At 42.4% G+C, this 22,615-nt stretch overlaps 1 protein-coding gene across 1 annotated transcript in view; it reads right to left on the bottom strand.

Moving 5' to 3' along the window:
• Window positions 1-22,615, bottom strand: part of TTC9 (tetratricopeptide repeat domain 9) — a 38,897-nt gene that overhangs the window by 11,574 nt on the left and 4,708 nt on the right. The window contains exon 2 of the mRNA XM_038138735.1: window positions 5,327-5,509. Coding sequence (XP_037994663.1) covers window positions 5,327-5,509 — 183 coding nt within the window. The remainder of the gene's footprint in view (window positions 1-5,326; window positions 5,510-22,615) is intronic.

Raw genomic sequence — 22,615 nt, forward strand, 5'->3', positions numbered from 1 at the left:
CTGCTCACAGTATTGCCTCAGCTAGTTTTTACTTTCTGATTACACTTGGTCAGCACAGTTGAACTCACACAGCTGAAACTATCCAGGTCATCCTGTGGGATTCACATTCTCTGAACAGAGAGAGACAATTCTCTCTCTCTCAGGTTTTTTCCTGGAGAAGCACAGAGATCAAAACAATTCTTATCTCATTTGCTGCTCCTGTGTTTGTGCGCAAGTGGAACATATTCTGGAGATTGTTTACCCAAGGTGATCACTTGATTGGATTCTGGCGATGGTGTTTTGATTCATTGATCAATAGAATCCACACGTGTGTGTCGGGACTGTCGGCTGACAGTCATGAGTTTTTAGTAGTTAGAAATAAGAAGTATGATATAGTATAGCATGTATCTCTTTAATATAGTATAGTATAATAAAGTAATTAATTAGCCTTCTGAATCAGTGGAGTCAGATGCATCATTCTTCCCTGCGGCTGGGGTCGCCTTGCTTTTGCTATAGTTATCCTGGCCTGTATTTGTGGAATGACACACCTCTATTGGCTTCTCTTCCTGCAGTACCTGCATGCAAGCCCCTAAAGGCATTTTTTGTGCAGTTATACTCTGCCTTTTCACTCTCCCACTCTGTTTACAGCCTATTCCACTCTTTTCACATTTTTCCATGATGAATAGAATTGGGAAGAGCATCCTTCATATTGTCTTGTACCCCTTCTTCCCTTAAATTTTCTGCTTGGATGTCTTTCCACCATTACACTCTTTCAGCAATTTTGACATATGCTATATGCTGCATACTGCCTTGTCTATCTTGTCTAATGAAGTTCCTAGAGGTACAGAACCACTGATCTATCCTAGTAGAAAGCTGTGATATCCCAGCCCTGTGCAGGTGATAAGCTGAGTCTTCTTGTTCCTTCCAGAATTTCAGAGCATCAACACATCACACAGACCTATGTGAGTTTGGCTTTACTTCCTGGCCTCAGCCCTAAGGGAAGCTGATTCACCCTGAATCAAAGGTTGATCTAAATGAGTACATGTCTCCAGACAGAGCTAATAATTCTGCAGTCATGGTCAATCCTCTCTTAAACCAAGCTGATTTCTATCATGAGGAAAACTTCACACACTCATGGCACCCACAAAGTGGCAAAAGCTATGTAGTACCAGAAGCAAGCAAGTAAAAAGAAAGCCATTTTCATTTCTGTATTGATTAAAAAATGGTTCTTTGCTCAGAGCCTTGCTCTGACAGCCAACCAGGGTCAGCTTGGTCCACTGAAGTTATTAGATCCTCAGACACCAATCAGAAGTGCAATGCAGTCCAATCAGAGGACAATCTCATCCCTTCCTCATTCAAACTGCAATGTGTTCCACACCAGCTAGGGAAATGAGAAGTGCTTCAGCTTTCAAAGTGATGAACAAATTACTGGGAACATGTCCAGCACTAGTGAGGGTGGGTATTGCACCCCCCAAAGCAGCTGTGGGTGCAAAGCTTCCTTTAAAGATGAGGACATCTCTGTTGTGCCCTCTGCCAGTGCTGAATCAGCGCCAGATCAGTTTCCTGACACACAGAGCTATCCACAAACATGCCACTGGGCATCTGTGGGCCATGGCCATGCTGTTGTGACTTCTCAAGTTGTCTCTGGTGAGATGGGTCTCCCTGCTGAGTCTTCTGCAGGTTCAACTACATCATCCTAGGCACTCCAGAGGGTGGGATTTGATGACTAAGCTCCTTGACCCATTTGGGACATTTTTAATGAAGCTAAGAATTCTGCTCTTGCTTCTGTCAAACAAGATGCACCAGCATCCTGGACTGTTTATGCATTAGCACTTCTTAACAGCCAAGCAATTTTTCAAGCAGCTTTCTAAAAAAACCAGAATTATTTCAGTTGTGCAGCCTCCTGGAATGAAAAAATTCAGTTGAGGGGGTAGTCCTGAATTTTAGGCTTAAAATGAAATGAGTGCAGTTGGCTGACTTAAAATGAAATGAATGCAGGGCAGGACACACAGCCTGAGCAGGGTCCTGCTGTGCTGCCTGCATCTCACTGTGACCTCTGCTCTGTGCTCTTCTAGGCTCTGATGGGCTGTGCTCTGGGTACACATCCCCACTGCTGAGGTCCACGCTTGGAATGCCTGCCTGGTGCAGCTGAGAAGGGATAACTGTGGGCATGTGAGGAGATCCCACCTGCCTGGGCCCGCAGGGACTCAGCATCTCACTGAGGGGGCAGAGGTGGGTTCATAATGGGGAAAAGCTACCAGCCTCCTTTGGCTTTCAGGTAAGGTAGTGACTGCTGATGGCACAGCTTCACTCACCTGGGAGATTTTGACATGCCTGGGAAGCCATGGGCAAAATAATTTGTAGCCTGACTGAGGGTAGGAGACACTCCCATTTCAAGATATTTATAGATCTCTCAGGCTGGTTTTGGCATGTTTTACCTCCTTTTTGAGAGCCATTATTTTACCAAGGAAGAATAATGAGAACAGCACTCTGTTTACAGAAGTGGAGCCCTGTCTTTGTCAAGTTTTTTCTACCAAACAGTACTGCACCATACTAGCTCTGCCTGCAGAAGTATTTCAAAGTTATGTGGAAATGTTAATGAGAAGACAGATCCACTGATCTCTCCATGGACAAAAAGTGATCCCCATTGGCTGATGTGGAAATAAGTAAGAACAACTCAGATAAGGGGTCACACCCATGCAGAGAGGTACTGCTAGAGCTCCAACAGGAATGTGTTTCCTGGCTCTTAGGACTGTGCCTGTGTCTCTCTGCAGAGTGGCCTAATGGTATTTTAAAGGTCATTTCTGCTTCCCCTGTAGCTTTAGATCCCAGTTGCTGTGCAGACACCATGGCCTGGGTTTTGTTCCCAGGATTTCTGAGTCACAGGGGTGCAGGAAGGCAGTGCCTGAGTGCAGCCGCGAGCCTGTGATGCACAGCACAAAAAACATCTGGTTCAGGCAGCCCATGGGATGTCTGAACGTGGGCCCCCAGTACAGGGACAGCAGGGACCAGTGTTTGACATTACCAGGCCATTCCCAGCTGATGGTCTGGTCTCTATCCCAGTCAGTCCCTGCCCTGACAATGCAGCCCCAGTGGAAGAGGGCTGAACAAGGCTTGCAGCAAGGTGCATGTTTGGCTGCCTATGCTGCCCCAACCTCTGGACAGAGAGCTGATGGAGGGTCTATGCATGCTTTATATGACTTAACAGCAGCTTCCCTCTCCCTTAGTAGGAGGGTTATACAACTATCTCGTGTTATTTCAATCTGCTTTTGTGATTTTTGTTTGGAGGTGGCACAAGAAATCAGGCCAAATCCAACCTTCCTTCACCCTGGGCAGATAGTGAATAGCCATAAGGGATCTGCTGTGCTGACAGCCCTTTAGAACACTAAACCCCTTTGCTAACTAATTCCTCTTTACCATTCAAAAGCTCTCCCATCAAAGAGAATAACTGCCAGTGATTTGTGCCAAAAACATTCCTTATTAGAAAAAAAAGAAAAAGAACACACAGAACATGACTGCAATAATAACCAGTGAGCCTGGTGAAACCTCAGATAAAGGAAAACAATCACACTTTGCAGATGGAGACATTTAAAGTGGAGACACTGACTTATTCCGGGTCACATAATAATTCTTGATAGTGCTACCTAATTCCTATTACTGCGTTTTAACAGCCACATCCTTTCTTACTGTACATATTCAATTCTTTCCCCCTGAATGCCCTTCAAGTTTTCCATAATCATAAATAAAACAGTGGAAAAACAGCCTTGAATGGTCTACAAATAACAGGAAAGCGTCTGATGCAGAGCTGAAGGCCAGAACTGGGTTTTGTATACATTAAGGGCCTTTAGGGACACTTTCTGGTATGTTTTTGTAGCAAATGGTATTTGAAGTTGTTGCTGTTGAATAAATTAGTATTTATTTCAAGAAGCAATGAGGAATACGAAATAAATAGTATCACGAGGAGGGGGGTGTTAAGGGAGCACAGAAATATATTTAAAAAATGGAAGCTAAGCTGTTCAGCTAAAAGAAAATTTTCACATCTGAATCTAGTCAAAACTTCAAGGTTAGGATAACTTATTTTCCACTGACTACTTTTCTCTTGCATATGCTTCTCCATTTCCTGGTTCTGGCACTGGCTGAAAGCAGAAGGGCACACTGTAAACTAAAATAGGCTAAACTGAGCTTTGAAACACATTTGCTCTGGGAGTGTGGGGTGCACAGCTGTGCTGTCAGACTGCCCGGAGCTCATGGCCAAGCACAGCAGATGGGACTAAGCACCCTTAGGGGAGGTGGAAGAGGAAGGAGATCCAGCACGCTCCCAAGCACACCCTCCATGACGGTCCTCCAGGGCACAGCCACTGCAGGAGCCCTGCAGGGCCAATGTCTGTAGGACATCAAGCACAGCCAGCTCCAACAGCCTCCCTTCCCTCCTCTAGTTCAATGAGTATCAGTTCCACCATGCTCCACCAGGACCCAGGCTTGCCCCTCTTTCCCACGCAGTTCTCACTCCTCTCAGATTCATATGAAGAGCTACTCTGTAGTAAAGTGACTTCCTTTTACTTTCTTGAAATTCTTTAATTTTGAGTTCTACAAAATTCCTTTCTATTTAAAACCACAATGTTGTTTTATCTCCCTATGATTTGTGAAAAATAAAAGCATCATCTCTGCCTCATCTCTGGCCTTTCACCCAACTTCTGAGGCTGGGCAGGTTAGCATGGAGATGGTTGCTCTGGCAAGGCTCAGTTGTTTGGATATATAATTTCATTGCTGTCCCCAAATGAACTGAATGGTTTTGACAGATGGATGACAGATACTTAACAAGGAATTGGCTGATTTCATGGCAGAAGCTGAAGCATCCTGATGAATCCTTTGTGGGTAAATGTCTGTCTCCTTGATCAAAGCAGAATACTAACCCTTTACTGAGATGGCAGAAGGCTACTGAGGATCACAAATAGTCTCCTGGCATTGCTAAGGGGAAAAAGCTTTTTCTCAAAGAGTCAGAAAATGTAATTGTTGGGGTACACTCTTTCCCTGCCCTGCTTTCTTCTTCAAAAATAAGTTAGTGAGGAAAAGAGAGGAAAGATCCCCTCCACACCCTCAGCATTCCAGCAATACTGTCTTCTTCCAGGTCATGCTGCAGCCTTGGCAGCAGTTAATCTTTGGGCACTGTGATCTTGCTGCACTATCCACGAGTGCTTGAAGGGGATCCAGGCAAGGACATACAGTGAATTATGCATGCTCATCCCTGTGGAAATCAACGCAATCAAGTAAGGGGCAGATGACATCTTATGGAAAGAAATACAAAAGCACTCAGTGCAAAGCCACATCCCTGCTCCCTTCTCCATACCTGTTGGCTGGCGGGATCTTGCTTCTTTCAGGTAGTAGAGGGCCTTGTTGAAGTCACCCAGGTGGTAAAATGCCACTCCCGATCGATAGAGCGCCTTGAAGTTCTCGCCTTCCTTCTGCAGCACTTTGAGGCAGTACTCCTTAACCCGCTCGTAATTCACCAGCTCGGCCTGGAGCAGGCAGGCTGCAGGGCATGGGGAGGATGGCAGACAGACAGACAGGAAAACATTAGTGCTGGAGTTCCCCCTGCTCTTGCAATGTGCAAGGGAGAGCAGCTTAGGTGAGGGAAATGACTCAGCCCCGTGATTCAGAAAGGGATTGTTTGCCAAACCCGATTGTTCGCAATTTATATACCAATGCTTCTATTTTTGGCATTGTAAAGCAAAGGGATTGTGTTTACTCCCGGGAGACACCTAGGCACATGAAACACTGGGGGAGAGAGGGAGAACATAAACACCCCTCCACAGCTCTGGAATGCCACACAGTCTCATGGCAGTGGCTGGGTTCATTTGTTGTGAAATCGCTTCCCAGACTGAGCACTGTGAGCTCTGAAAAGTACAAAAAGGTGGACTAACAGTTATCCGACAAGGAAAAAGGGGATAAATTGGATCAGATTTTGTATTTGGCTTAATCCAAGGCTCTCAGGTTTAAAAATAATATGTAATTGCCTTTTATCCAGGAGATCCTCTATAGAGTTTTCCTATAGGAAATGACAAGAGGTTCTGCCCTGCTGGAATGTGCTGTCAGCAAACCAGAGACACCTGGAGTTGTAGTACAGGGAACAAATGTGCTATGCTGCTTGTTTCTGCTAAGCACTGCAACACAAGTTCATTCCCAGAGGTGGGATCTGCCGACTTCCTAAAGGAAAAGGCAAACAGTAAATAAACAGCATGCTGAGGGTTCTCTGTGCTGAAGGACAATTGTTGCATAAATGTCTAGGAGCTGAAGAAAGTGTCCATTGTGAGTTTCCCACAACTAGGAGTGAAATAAAGAGGAAAGGAGAAAATCCCTGAGCCACGCTTTACAGCTGTGCTCATGGCTTTCTGTAGTGCCCACTCCAGAGGGCACCTCATACAGGTGACCTGAGCATTAATATGGCTTGGAGAACACTGACAAGAACAGGACATGGTGCAGTCACAGTTCCGGGGAAATGAAGTTGTGCTGCAACACAAGCCCATCTAGTGCTGCAATTCAAGGCAACTTCGAGAATCACACAATTTGGGGAAGGAAGGCAGAATGCCACTGCAAGGACCAGTTCAGAGGCTGGCAGTGTCAAATGCCAGGGCATGGGAAGAAATTTCCCATGGCAGGTGGTGTTACTCAGTGTGTCTCTGGCAAGGAGGAGACTCAGTGCTCCTGGAAATCCAAGTCATCACAGGTCAGGTGTCACCAATGAACAGCCAGATTTCATTTCTTGCACAGTAACTGCAGCTGAAAGGATACGGTGCTGGGTCAGAAATGTGATGCACTTCTTCATCCCCTTTCCCCATACCCCTAGAGTAAGCCCTACAACCCTTTCCGTATCAACCTCCTTCATGAGAAGGAGGCTGGCTAGATGACCTCCAGAGATTCCTTCCAACCTAAATTTGTCCAAATCCACAACCACTTAATGTGGACAAAATACATTTCTAACCCAAGTACACCTTCAAAACTTAAACAACTTACTGGGAACAGTCATAGACAGGCTTCTACAACCAGAGCACTGATGCTAGAGACGAATTCAACAAGGACTGCAGAACTAGTCCCACTGTGCGTACGTTGTTTAAGTGACAGAGCCATTACTAACAAGAGCTGTGTCCCATTTGCTTTAATAATGGAATGTCAATATATTCTAACAGCTCCTGCCATTATGTGCATAGGTATTTTGAAAGATTCTGATTTGTTACTTGATTGCCAGTTAAAAAACACGTATATTTCTAAAACCTTAGTGGCATTTCCTTATCCAGAGTTTGTCCCTTCCTATTTGTCACACATTGATTTTTCTCACTCTGTTTCTAATGGAGCTTGAAATGACTGTGCCTTGTTTTTCTTTATTTTTTAAAGCTATTGAAAAGATGGCTGTGTAAATTTACTGCTGGCTTCGCTGCCCCAGAAACAGGATTGCTTTGTTTATCTGCTGACCAGTAACATGTACAGCAGTGGCAGTAGCTTTCTGCGCACTGCCAATCTGAGCCAGCTTTTCATGTTCTGTGGAACTGCCTTTCAGAGCAACTAGGGGGTAGATTTCAGTTCCTCTGTTCATTTGCTACTTGGTATTTCCAGTGAGAGTCACAGAAATGACTCTGGGGAAAATGACAGGTGGTCTATTCACGTATATTAACTCAGTAATTCCATACTGTACTTGCTTCAAGTATTCGTTGAAAAGAGAAGAAAAACTCTCCCACATCCTGCTATTTCATAAACCCAAATGGGTTTCCAGATATCCAGCTGGGTTCTTTCTGTGACTCATACTCACAGTAAAGCTTCTGCAGGGCATCCCCACTAACTGTGCACGTGGCGGGGAGAAGTCAGCACCACATGGCCAGCAGGAGAGACGTGTGTTTATCTGAACAAACAGAGCAGATGGATGTGCAGGAAGCAGTTCTGCTGGAAGAGCTGGCCACTTGGAGAGCCAGTGTTGGAAGCGGCTGCTAGAAATGAACCTGAAGGGAGTATCTCCCTTATAAATATTTAGACATGCGTGCTTCCAGTTCTTGGTGGCCTGAAATGATCTTAATCTACTGTGATCCAATGAAAATATTGAGGCTGTTAGTAATGCAGCTTTCAGAAATGGAGGAGACATGGAATCTTTCTACTTCTTACCTAATTCAGTCAGGGGAGAATTGTTTTGAAAATGCGTTGTTTTCCCAAACAGACATGTAACTCTGGCTAGGAGTGTTTCTTTACCACATCAAACACCCTATCACACTCCTTCTAATTTTGTAAGAGGCCCCTGGTGAATCCCACTGAGGAACAGAGCTCACTCAGAGAGACCAAATCTAGACGTTTATCCAGATCATCCTCCTGCTTTCTTGAAACTGAATGGGCTTGATCCTACACAGCACCAGCTCTAGTAACTCACTGGTGATTAGAAGGGTGCTCTTTACTTGCAGAGGCAAACTATAGTTGCCCATTCCCTGCAGGTCTTGTTGTCATTGTAATACAGCACCTGGTGATTACATCTCCCCCACTCAGAAAGGTTGCTTATGCTGCTTCCAGCAGCATGCAACAGTTATCCATCATATTTGGTTATTGTTCTCAATTTGGCAGTTAATTCATTGTGTCAGCTTAAGCAATAAGTAATTCCTAACTTTTAAGCCTATGTATGTCACATAGTGATGAAGAATCCCCATCTGCTGTAAAATCAAATCAAATCAAATAAAAACCATCTTGAAACTACTGGGTGTAATGTGCCTTGGAAACAGGGAGAAGGTTAATGCTATTAGCTCCAGAGGAGGGGCCCTGTCCATCACGCTTCCCAACTGACTGCTGACGTTTAAGCAAGGAAATAGAAAATGTGGCTGTTTTTCATCACAAGAGTAATGTTAAGCCTAGATTTGTACATTTTAATTAGTGGATTCAAATCTATGCCAGCCAGCTCCATTTTAGAGGTGCAGTATGGATCTGGTACCAGTAGATAAGTGAGCTAGTTTGTATAGCCCTGTTCAGCACAAGGTTGAGCAAAACAAAGATTAAACCACCTGTGGAGCCAAAATACATTACACCTTTAACATTTACCAGCAGCTGTGGCGAGCAATGATGTGAAGTTGTAACTAAAATCCTGGCAGTCAGGGGGTTTGGATTCTGCTTTATTCTACCCTGAAATAATTTTGAATTTCAGAGTATCTTTCATGATGCTATCTAGGCTTGACACGTACCAGTGAGAAGGGATCAATGAGAGCTTTTTTTTCCTAATGGTTAATAACTTTAATTGTTTAGGAAACATCACTACATTTCTATACTGATTTTTGTTTACCTTCAATTTACCCTGAAAAGCCTAGGTATCCTGGTTGTGTTGGTACTTTGAGACTCTGATCAAGTCCTTCGTCTTCTCTTTATTAGCTTGTATAAAGTGGCATCTGGAATCTCTTCCTAAAAAAAAACAAACAACCTTTTCTTTTTTCAGCTTTCCTATAGCTACTCTCTGAACCCTCAAAATGAAGTTCAACTGAAAGTGCTGTCAGTTAGCATCTTACTACAGAAACCTCTTCTGTGAGAATACCTCTGCAGGTTATGCAAAAAACTCATTTTGGCCCTAAATTTTGGCTTCTAATTTTGGCTGAGCTAAAACCTAAGTCTGGGAGTAGCATGTCCAGGCTTTAACATGGAGGTTTTGAACAACAACATCAAGAGACTTGCTTAGCTGGGAATTTTCACCAAAGGGTAAATCTTCATTCCAGAACAATTGTCCAGACACATTTTATACCGGTGGCTAAATTCCCAGTGTAGGTAAAGCTCAAGGCCTATCCATGTTGCAGAACACTAAGAGAGTGGGCTGAACTGCTGTACAAGCAGCATTAGGGCTGTGCAAGCATTCCTACTCTTTGCCATGTTCCTTGGGCTCAGCACACTGAGATGAAAATCCCTTTGCCTTACAGGAAGATGTTGGGTTGCAAACTCAGGTTTCACAAACTCCTGTTTTGTTTGCTTTCACTCAGGTAAGCTGGTTGCATTGCCTATTTTTAGGATTTTTTTGTGCCTTACCCTGAGAGTCAGCTGCTTATAACTTTGCTGGACTTTTAAGTTTATGACCCAAAATATTCCATGTGTGATATTTACCTTTGATATCTGCTCTTGGAAAATGTCGGACAAGACTGTTCAGGTATTTTTGAAAAACAGGCTAGGGAAACATAGCTTATTTTTCCCTAGTTAAAGATCTCTGGTGACTGCCTCTTTGAATGCATCTCATGCCCTCATTGTTTGGCTTTGCAAACAGAAATCTGGCAGATATCATTTGTGTCAAGCAAGTGCCTTCTGTTATCCTCAAGGTAATCTTGAGCTGGCCAACTGGTAACCTTCTGAAAATAAAACCAGTATGGTACCGCATATAGTACTCTGTAGAGATATGCTTTAGAATCTGGTACCCAAATCCTTTGAATATTCAGTCTAGCCTGAGCACAATCTGATCCAGAAAAATGTTGTCATCTGAAAACCTTGAGATCATAAAAATCCTCTTTTTGGCTCACTAGTCACAGGAATAAAGAGCAGAAAGTGGAAACCAGGCTAAGAGGCGTTGCTTTAGTTATGACAGAAAGATGGAGGGGCAGAGGCACATAAGGGGGTTTCTGGTGAAAGCAGTGTATGAGTGAGAACTGAGGTCTATTGGGGAGGTAAAATGGGTGGAGATGTGAACTTACGAGTTTGGGGTATTGTGCTAAGGACATAGCAGACAGTGCAGCCAGCCTGGAGACCAGGAGGAGCATTTATAGCGGTGAAATCCAGACAGAAAAAAACAGTCTCCCTAGCTGTGTATGGCAGCAGCATCTCCAGCACATCACTTAACCACAGTCACACTCCTGCTCTGGATCACCTTTCTCTATGCTGGGATATCACCAAGGGACACTAACTGGCGCTGCCAAAAGGCTGCCCTTGCAAGCAGGGCAAGGAGTAGGTGTCCTGTACAAGAGTTAATGATAAGTCATGTGGTTGAACCACTCTTATATACCTGTGCAGAAAGGTCTGAATCCAAATGACTTTTCTTTTCAACCCTTAGAAGGAAAAAACAGCCTATACTGATTTATTTAGTTGCAATGCAGAGAGAAGTAGCTAAACTAATTACTGCTTGAACCTGAAGTGGATCTTCCCTCTTAATTGTATTTATTCTTGACTCCACCACCAGAGTTTAACAACATACATGGATTGTTCCTCTTTAGCAAGTGCTAGGTACTCCAGCCACTACAAACTCAACCTGTATTTCACAAATTGACAGTGTCATTCCCAGAAATAAACACAATTAAACTCTGAAAAATACTTCGCTTTCGGATATGATCTCACCTTAGGTATAGCAGCCAGCAGTTCACTTTAAAATCTATTTAATTGCAGGAAGATGGTTCCTATTCTTCCTCTGGGCTTCTACTTTGGGAAACATTATTGATACTTTAATATAATTCCATGATTGACACTTTAATATAATTCCTTCAGGGTTTTATTCAGACATTTGATTAAGACCTTCATATATCATTGAACAGGCTTTGTTCTCACATCTCTTTAAGGCTCAAAATATCAGGGCAGACTGAGAGAGTCCTGTATTTTGGAAGGCTTGGTGATGCTCTCCCTCAGAAAAGAGAAAACGTGGTAGTGGTAAGTTCTAGTTTAAGCATTTAGGAAGAGAAATTATTGGAATATACCAACAATAATAACAATAACAAAACCCACATCAAACAGGAGGCAGCGGGGGGATAGGGGGTGCGGAAAGAAAAAATATTTGTCTTGGATTAGACAGCAACCTTCTAACCATGCCACTAATGCATGTATCATTAATCTCTGTTTGCTGCAGACTGTGTAAATGGTGTTGACAAAAAGCACATGGAGTTTACAATGCTCATGGAAGAATTAAAATGGATACTATTACTATATGAGACTGAAAATGTCAGTCATGTGTTAGTAATTTGAATATAATTAACTTCTAAAATAAATCAGGTAACATGTGACTCACTAGATGATGCTGAAAATGTAAAGGGTTATTTTAGATTTAAAGTCACCTTGGACTTAAATAGTGTAATTTTAATATACAGCATAAAAAGAACTGGCTACTGGAATGCTTATCCAAATTTCTCTGGATTTATTGATCCTGAGTTTGTAAACTGCACAGGCTACATGTAGCAGGCACAGCCCAAGCTTTAACCTATGTTTTAACTTGTGCTAAATTTCCAATAGATTGGCACTAAAAGAAGCCATATAACGTGTGAATGTAAGAAGCCTGTAGTAGAGGAACTGAGAAAAACATCCATATCTCCACAGAGCTCCATGTGTGCTGTGCCTTTCAAGAATGCAAACAAGCATTCCTCAAAAGAGGATGCTTAAAATATCTATTTTTTCAGAGAAATGCTGCATGCAGTTTCCCTACTAGACTGAGACACTAATTAGGATCTACAGTTTCCAAACAATCTCTTCCATTAAATATTTCTCTTCTTCCTCTTTAGTCCAAGCTTGCAAACAAAGAGAATTTTCTGGCTTCTCACCAATAAAAAGCTAATTATAGACAGCTTGATAATGTCTGACAATAATCTGATCAGCTGACTCCTATTTCCCAGAGAACCTTAATGGGATGAAAATGGAATATTACAATGACAGTACAACTTTCCAGCCAGTGGCTCTCATTTATTCCTCTCCAGGTACCAAAAAGGCCTAAACATACCCGTATGTTTCTGCTTGCAGGGAAATGGGTGGAAAATTAAAATCCAAACTGTATGACAGGTTGCCTTTCTCCATAGGGAGGGATTAATGCTAAATGAAGTGTGGATCCACAAATGTTTGTAGAGCCCAAAGTGAGCCGCCTCTTCCAAACAGCCTTCCCCTTCTTCTCAGCCTGACTCAGTTTGTGAACAGATACCAACTGTTCCTCCCCCTCCTGCCATCCTGGCAATGCTTTCCTTCCAATACAGAGCATGGTCTCTTTCAGTTCTCTGCTGCTCCTGAGTCCTTCACACCCCATCAAGAAGAAAGATCTCAACCTCATCATTTCAATTAGCTCTTCTAGGAGAGAGAGAGGCAGTAGCAGTGACTGAAGTATGCTGGTGCTTCCACCATGGTACACATTAAAAGGTATTTAGTAGTTCTCAAAGGAGCTGCTAAGTCTGTGTGTCAGGTTTTTTGGGGCTGGCAGCCTACCCTAGGACTAATATGAGCTGTCAGAACAGATCAGTTTAACTTCAGTCTGTGATAGGATGATCAATCTTGATGATAAAAGAAAAACACTAGATATCTTGGCTTTTATGGTAGTTAAATGACAAATTTTAGTACATTTTCTTAAGCAAGTTGAAGGAGCATAGTCTAAATGAATAGACTTAATTCTGTTAACAAAATGAAAGGCAACGTTAAGTAGTTTGCACTGATGTGTCCTAGGCCCCATGGCATTTGGTATTGTCTGTACAGACCTAAATGACAGTCTTGTCAATTTGCCCATAACTTCTAGCTGTGAGAAGCTAGTATCTGTTGGAAGTTAGGGGCAGAATTCCAAAGGATCCCCACAAATTGCTGGTGGTGTTCTGATAAAAATAGGATGCAGTTTGACAGCGGCAATTTAAAAGTCCTACAGATACGCAGGAAAAAACCCAAGTGTGTAATTCAAGCAGATGAACAGGTAGTTGGAAAGGAATTCAGCTGAAAATCCACAGGAGGACCCTGACAATAACAAGTGGTCCAGAGAGGACAGGGCCTCACCAAGACAGTGAGGGAAGAGAGGCTCACCCTATTTATCCGCATAGAAAGAAAAAAAGCAACTCAAATGCAAAGAAGGTTACAACCAGGAAACTATCTGTTCTCCTTGTACTCAGAAAGTAAGAAGAAGGCTTGCATTCCAGCTAGGAAAAACTCTATAGCAGTGAAAAGAATAAACCTTTGAAAGAGACTGCTTGGGAAAATTGTGAAGATTCATAGCTTTGCAAATACTTAAGAACAGGTTAAGCAAATGTTACTTGAGATATGTCCTATCTGTATACTTGTACCACCCATGGGTATGGATAGAAGACTCTTGACAGCTCTTCAGTTCCATTCCTGATTGTCCTGAACACCCAAAGCATGAACATCCTGGGTTGCCCTTGACAGCTGTCATTTAGTTCTAATTCCTATCAGAAGGTCCTGTTGGAGGATGTCAGAGCAACATCCTGGCCAGACATGGGGACAGGTAAGCATCTAAGAACAGCTGGCATGACTGCTGGCCTTTGCTATGTGATTATATTCCACTATCTCATACTTCTGTAGGTTTGAAGAGCCTATTTAAAAGTGTTCATTATTTCTGTACAATGATTCTTAAGCTACTTTAAGATAAGTTTGTGGTGCTTTTTGCTTCCTTTTTGTAACAAATTCAGTGATGTAATATTGCAGTTTTCCTTCAAAGAGCCAAGGCTTTGGGAAGCAAGGAATTTCAGCCAGCTTTTCATCTGATCCCCATAGCTTCTGTTTTGTAAGAGTATTTGGTGTACCACTTCCTGTAGTTACTAGTCCTTCAAATCAAAACCAGAGGCTTACTGAAAAATCTTGGCAGTGGTAATATTAAAGCAGTATTTAAAATCTAGATTTCAAGCAAACAAGAACTTGGTGAAGCCAAAATATGCCTCTAGTTATGTGTCAGCAAATCTTTATTTTACCAAAATAAAGAGCTTCACATGGACATGATCTTCATACTGCACCTTCATTTTTCTAGCCAGGAGAGGTAGGAGCAACGTCCTATCAAAGCACTGATAGAGCAAGACATTCAGTCAGGTTTTAACTACTATGACATTTTGATTCTATAAATATTAGCTCCTACTGCAGCCACATTAGAAGAGATGGTTTGTTTTTGCCAAGGCTGTTATTGTTGATCTGCCAGGTTAAACACCCTGGAGGTTTCCTCCTCTATGACTATCTAGTAATCTTTGACCTGTCTTTATCTTTTAGAATCAGTGGTCATCTAATCCAGTCGAGTCCAGTCAACTAGATATGCTTGGCTTTCAGATCTGTTCCAGTTGCTATTTATTCCACAGCCTCTTTGTTGCTGTTTGCTTTTGCTCACCTTGTGTTGCTTTACTTTCTCACTGTGGCACCTTCTCTGCACTGTACACCTTCCTCCTCTGGCCTCCTGTTGGTATTGACACCCACTGAAGGAATCTTGTCTTTGACTTGTTTTCACAAGGGAAAAGTAGGAAGAATTTTACCAGATATCATCAACAGCAGACAACCATCTAGTAAATGTCTGGTGTTCAGCAGCAGTCAACTCCAACAACTACAATCAAATATTTATAATTCTTACTGTAATATATTAAACACTGAAATTAAGGTCTTAATGGAATTATGGTATTTTTTCAAAACCCATATGAGACAAAGAGGGCCTTCTGTAAATAGGGAAGCACTTTGGAGGACATGAGGGATTTCAAGCTGCTTTCTCTGCTGCAGAGAAATGCATCCTTTGCTCATAGTAGGTCAAACAACTGACAGCAGTACGGTGAAATGCAGCTGGAACAGCATGAAGGCTCTCCAGTGAAGTCACAGACAGTTGTGCATGCCATGATGGCCTCAAGCCTGGCTTACTGCAGCATGCTCAGCTTGGGATGAAAGCTAGCACTTTATCCTGTACCATGAACAAGGCATGATGACGTGGCTGGATAACATCTGTGTGCTGTGCCCTGTGGTGGCTCACGGTTCACCTCCCAGGACACATGAAAGAGCTGACCATTGCAGAGTCTGCTGAGGGGTGGAGGGCAGGCTTACCATGTAAAATTGACTGGGACTAAAATGATTTTGGATTTTCCTTGAACTCTCCCTAGCTGAAAAGATTCATCTGGCAAGATGAAGATGTCAAATGAGAAGGAATATTTCCTTCATTAAATTAATTACTCATTCATACTATTTATCCAGATCCAATGTAGCCTAAAGCTTTTCCATTTTAATGATGTTTTGAAACAGAGAGAAACCTTTATGCCTTTGTGGGAGGGATAGAGAGAACAACTGACAGAACCAAAAAGGCAAATCAAAAGTTAACTGTTTTCTAACCAAAGAGAGGTATAAAACAAAGTTCTCAACCTTATTTTCCTTAAACATGCATTAAACAAACTTACTGAGAAGAGTGATTTGTCAGCAACAGTGAACTCACCCTGCCTGTGCCAGGCTGCCACCGCCTGAGCTTTGACAGGCCACGTAGAGGCAGTTAAAGCATCACCCTGTCATGCAGTTGAGCCTCTAGTGTCCCTGCTTCTTCCCTATCTTCCATTTATACCATATTAGTTTAGTATCATTGATACATCTCTCTTCCTATCAAATCAAGCTGGCCAACAGGTTTGAAAGTTACTGAGAGAGGACTGACAGGCAGACAGCAGAAAACATATGTACTTATGACTCATTTCCTTTGGAAATCAGGCTGAAAATGAATAAACTAAAGACCAGAGGATGAGAGGATGATTCAGAATATTATTTGCTTGAAAAAGTCAGGGTTTGAACCATGCAAAAGCATAAGCCAGTCCTCTAATAAGATGTTTGCTCTTTAATTTAAGCTGTGGCAAAGCGCTTCAGGTAAAAATCTCAGATCACTTCCAAAGCCTTCATAAATGACATCTATGCAGTGAATTGCTGGCAGTGGAAGAATGAGGCAGGAGTGCATCTCTGATTGGGGGTAACTTCCACACCAACAGTGGCTGTATTCAGGCACCAGAAACACCAAAGCCATTGTACTGAATCAATACAATTCTCTGTCTTGACTGTGCCTTTTGGATTAAGCTAAGGAAGCGGAAGATACAGTGTAACAATTATGTGATGAATTAGGTTCTGCTGCCAAGGATACTAGTCTGAAAAGAGATCACTAGTAGAATATCTCAGGAATAATTTCAGAATGGAGCTTGTTTAGTGCTTTATTAATAGCCCTATGCCAAACTCAGTGACCTACTGACTGTCAAGTTCAAAAATACTGTCAAAAGGGATGAGGATGACAATGTCATATATAAAGAACTACATGACATGGTACACAGAAGTAAATTTATTTGCAATAGAATTTGGTGATACAAAATTTAAGACCATACTAAGAATTTTTTTGCTAAAATTTTTGAGCTCATGAGTTGTAAAAAAACGAAGAGGAAAAGGATGTGAATACACCAGATGATCAAAGAATGACTGAGTCACTTATGTGACATGGCCATAGATGGGGAAATTAAAATCCTAGAGAAGTTTATTCAAAAATTCAAACCAGTTAGCAGTTGTTCTCAAGCATGAAAATGTAATATTTGCTTTTCAATTTTTATCCTATTTAATAGGGCAGTGAATGTTCTGATTAGCTATATGTCTAAGCCTTCTTTTCTAACCTTATTAGGTTCTTTAACTCCATGATACCTTCTGGCACTTTACTCCCAAGTTAATCAGACCTGGGGCTTAAAAATTATTTTGTATTAATCTATTAATTTAATTTACCACCCCACCCCGTGAGCTGCCTCACTTTGAGTTCCATCACAGTAGTTAGGGAATGTAAAAAGGAAAATAAATCCATTTGCTTTGTACTTCCAGTATGGGTGAGGATCTTACACTGCTCTGGTTTCCTTGCAACATGAACACACTACTGTGTCTTAAGCAATTAATCATTTCAAAACATTTAAGAGGACAGTAATCTAGGATTTGAAGTATGTTAGTATTAAAAATATATGGTGACTAAAGGAGCTGAGGCTTAACTTTCCACCACATTGTTTGATGAAAGAATGATGGCTTCAGGTATGGTACAGAGATTCTAATTTGATCCTTTTTGAATCACTAGACAACAAAAATGGTGCCTTTGCAGAAAACAGCTGGGGCTGACTTAGGATGGTTTTCCAGAGCACCCTAAGACACTCCTTCTCTCATTCTTTCAGCTGATCTTGCAGTTCTGCTTCTTCATGATCAGCTGGGTAGTGTGATGTTCTCCTTGGGCAGCTCCTGTTTGCTTGGATTTATTCTCTGAAAGTGTGGATGAAATAAAATCTTTCTGCCCTCTTTCTCTCTGGAAGCAGGAGTGAGCAGAGGAATGATTTGAAAGATTTTCATATCACAGTACATTTCTGGATTTCATGGTGACTGCAGGGATAACACAGCACACCAGGGGCAGATGTTTGTTAGTTACATTGGTCCAGGAATAGACAAAGGAAGCACTAAAGGTCTGACATAAATTTTCAAGTCCCAGACATGTCTTCAGCTTTTAATTTACTTCAGGAGTAAATTCCCATACACTAGGGAATGTGCAGGGCAACGGATACCCCATTGCTTGTTTTGTATTCTTGTCTCCTGCTTCAGGTAGCAGTAAACAGATTTGCTGTCTGCAGTGGAGTCTTTCAAGCTGGAAAAGGCTGAAGATAAGCAGCATCCAACTGAGCTGATCTGAAAGCAGTCTTTACGTGTTAGGCTAAACCTTACAGACTCATCAGATGGGCAGCAAATTTTCACCATTGCCTGACTGGGCTCTACCAAGAGGGCCCTGAACGCTTTTGCTTTACTTAATAAGGTGACTTATAGCAAGAATAAGGTGACTTATACTCAAGGTAACTCATCTGAGTTTCATCAGGTAGGAAAAGAGCTTTTTGTCAGATGTCTCTGATGTGCCAGGCCAGAACAATGCCAGGGGTGTGCAAAGTGGCAGTTGTACTCAAGGCATCAAAGAAGCTTTGGAATCAAAATTTGAGGAACACTAGTTTGGTGGCTCTTTGCTGGCTGACCCAGCTGTTTCTTTCCAGCAGCTCCCAGGCAACTGGATCGACAGCTAGATTATCAGAGTTTTGCTGTCTGCCACTCTGATATGAAAGGAGTTGCTGTTGCCATCGATGCAGAACAATCTACTTGACAGCCCCCTAACTGGCAGCAAGTAAATGCAGTGGGCAGTGCTCCCACTAAAGAAAGAGAGGGAATACTGAGCAGTGGCTATAAAAGTAGTTGCTTTAGTAGGGCAGAGATTTGATCTGTCAAACACAGACGTGCTGGAGAAGGAAAAATGCTGTAACCTTGCAAGAAACAATCAGTGTCCTGGGTCCTGAAAAGCTTATGTAGCAATGTAAGGATGGTTGTTTTCTGCACTCAGGGACATGTACAGGGTTGCAGTTCCTGGTACATGTGAGTGAAAAGGACTGACATATCACCATAGTCAGGACCCTGAGACACAGGACTTGTCAGGCAATTATGTTTTTCTGGAAAACATCCACAACTACTAAAGGTGCAAATAGCATGGGATTGCTTTTTTCCCCTCACACTTCTGTTGGGAGGCTACTGCAGAACTATTCAGTGATGGTGACTTACACTGCCTAAGGCTTTCAAGTCAAGTATGTGCTACTGTGATGGGCAGAGTTGTGGTCATGTTTACACAGGACAAGCATGTGTTAGAATTCGTGGCACTGATTGGAAGAGTTGGTGATTTTATCAAGGTGAGTGACACAGCATGTAAAGATAAGGAATAGGGTCTCATGCTTGCACACGTACAGTCTGTTGTAGAGAGGTCACACAAAAACAGGTAACCAGCACCAAATGACTGGATTCCTGTAAATGTCACACCACCCACCGAGGGGATGAGAGGACCTCACTGGCATAACAGAGATTGGGGGTGTCTGGGAAGGAACAAAGCTTTGTGTGGGAGGTCAAAAAGTCTGACATAGCTGTGTTGCAACTGGGACAGCAAGCAAAGGAATTCAAAGGGTAGAGGCACGGACTGTGCAAGCAGCCCCGACTTCTGTGCTGAGACATATGATGGGAGAACTGGGTACACAGGACAAAGACAAGGAGAAGCAGATGGTGCTATCCAGCCTATGAGCCTCAGGGCAATGGCTTGTCAAGAATTTTGGAAAGTGGGGAAAATGGAGCAGATTTTGAAGTAAAGATCATGACATCAGTTATTGCTTATGCATAGTAAAGGATGAATTCTGCCATGTCAAGCTATGACAACTAAAGACCACTGCTCCCAGCTGCCACTTTTGCCACAGGTTATCAGAGAAAAAACATGACTGCCTAAACCATTTCCATGAACTGTCTTAGTGCTGTTTCTGTCAGTGTCCTAAACTCCAAATGGCTATCCTGAGATGGATTTTTCTGCTCCAGCCCCGCATTCAATGGCTACCATCTTCAGCTGCCTAGGCAAGTGTAGAAAACCACTACTACCACCTCTCAGCTTCACTTAAGCAAGCGTGCCCCAGCTGGAGTTACGTTCAGCAATTCCAGCAAAGCTTCCACAAACTGCACTGAATCTACAATCTTTGTTAGAGAGAACAGAATAGTAGCACTCCATGGCACCACAAGATTTACCTGCATTCATCCATCAATGTCCTGAGCCTACTGTTTCCCATCCAAGATGCAGTGCAGAAATGAACAAAAGGAGAGAGATTCCTGAGCAGCCATTAGTAACACCACTCTAGTTAATGATAGTTAATTCTGACTTTTTTTCAAAGCATTTTTAACCCTCAATATTAGTCACTGGTATGGTCATCTGAATAAGCTGAAACAAGAATTAATAGCAGTTGTCTTCCCTCCCTATCAATTTCTCATCCATGAAGCAAGAGAACAAATAAATAGCCAGTAATTTTTCTCAAAAATGTTTAAAGTATTTTCTCCCTTTCTTCATTTTGTTTCCTCCATTTCACAGTCCTTTGTATGTTACTTTCTGAGACATAACACAATGTCAAGAAGCTGGCAACATTTAGACCTCCCCTTTTATTTACACGGTTTATTTTTACCATTCCTTTCATCACAGCAGCTCCTTTACCATCTTAAAATCCTAATCTGTGAACTCCTGATGATCTTCCATTTTTGGAATATCTGTAGCAATGCCAGAGGACAGTGACAAGGAACTTGGGATGTGCTGCTGAACTGATAAGCAGTTCAAAGAGAAAGGCTGGAGAAAGAGGCCTGGAGCTGTGTTAGACATTTCTGGGCCTAAGCCCAAGTGAACAGCAAGAAGAGAAGGATGTTCCACCTGCTGAACCATTCAGAAGTGGCCCAGCTCCCAGAAAAGGTGGTAACTATGAAGCTCATGGGTGTATTTACCAATTGACTGGGACCCAGCTTTAACACTAGGTTTCACTGAACCAGCTGAACCATCTTCAGCACTGATAGAAACCTGTGGAGGTGTAAGAGGCTGTGACTCATTGCATAACTCTTGCTGAAGGAAACTCTAGGACAACATTTCAGAAGATGATGGAGTAATGCTGGAAGGATGTGCTACTACAGAACTCAGAAAACAGCAGGGTTCTCATGGTGGAAAACAAGCAGTACTCTTAGGTAAACAAATTAACCACTCTGTTCTTGGAGAGCTTTGTGATTTTCAGTATCTTCTGCTTCACCTCCCATAGTAAGCTGTTGCTAAACTTTGAGGGATCTCAGGTGATCAAGACTGCAGCTCCTCTGGACAGTCTGGCCAGGGGATCTATACCTTCTCAGTTCTTTGTTTCAGGCAAATGCTGACAAAGTCAGCTGGAATAGGCTTCTCCTCATGCAAAGGGAATTAAACTTGTGGTAGAAATGGCTGCAAAAAACCTGCAACCCACAGAGCCTTAAGTTTTAAAAAGGCTTGGGATGAATAGTGACATATATGGAGAAAAACACATCTTTTGCCTCAGCAAGAGATGGTCTCAGACACATATCACTTAAACCAAGGTTGGTGGCAGCTTGCTATCCTTTCTCTTCCCTCTCTCACGCCCCCCTGGCATCTGGATGTATTTCCATCCCACCCTTTCAATGCACAAGAAACTCCATGGACAGGGGAGATCTTTGTTATCCTAAATAAAAAGGAATAGGTAAATATTGATTATTTCTAAAGAGCAATTCATCACAATAGCTTTAAATTCCACATCTTTCTTAAGTACATGTCAGAGTTTGGGCCTATCACTAAAAAACCACACACAGTCATTGGTGTGTATTCTCTGCTGCAGTTGTACCTCCCTGGAGCTGTAATTGCATCAGTCCTGTAAAACAAGGAGTTTCCAAGCATTTCAGGCTGGTCAGATGTATCTAAAACAAGAGTGTCAGGAAACACCCCCTGCCAAGAAGTGGAAATGCAGACCACATCCTGCTGCACTGTTTGCTGCTGCCCCTCTTTCCCACTGTATGGCATCCTTATAGAGGGTGTTTTTGTTGATGCAGTACATTAAAAAAACCCATCACATCAAGCAACAATCCAAGACTGCTTTAACACCCACAGCACCATGTGTCCTGGTAGAGTCTGTACTTGCTAACGGCTATATACTTGGATGGGCTTTTAGCAGAAACTCCTTTTGACGTCTCCTAGTGGGTGGTCAGTGGAAAGTTTTACCAGCTTTTCTCAAGTTTAGTTACATTTTTACTTGGATTACATATTATAAGTATTTGTATTTGGATTTCTCACTGGAACTACTCACAGAAGACCATGCAACTGGCGTTAATTGGAAGTAGTACCTACACCCCAGCTTGAGGATGCTAAAACGTTCCTATGCTGCTGGACACATCATGTTCTGTGGGACTGTCACTATGACCTTCACATAGCCATTGGAATGATACCAGTGCAAATTTATGCCAGTGTAAGAAGCCAAACATAATTTTCCAGACTGAGATGTACTAGGAAAGCTAAATTTTTAATACTCTGTCCAAGCAGTTGTGCCCTTCTGCCAAGACTCCTATAGTAAACTACAGGTACCTGAATGGGAATATAAGC

The sequence above is a fragment of the Motacilla alba genome, chromosome 5 (assembly GCF_015832195.1).
Source record: "Motacilla alba alba isolate MOTALB_02 chromosome 5, Motacilla_alba_V1.0_pri, whole genome shotgun sequence".
Taxonomy (NCBI): Eukaryota; Metazoa; Chordata; class Aves; order Passeriformes; family Motacillidae; genus Motacilla; species Motacilla alba.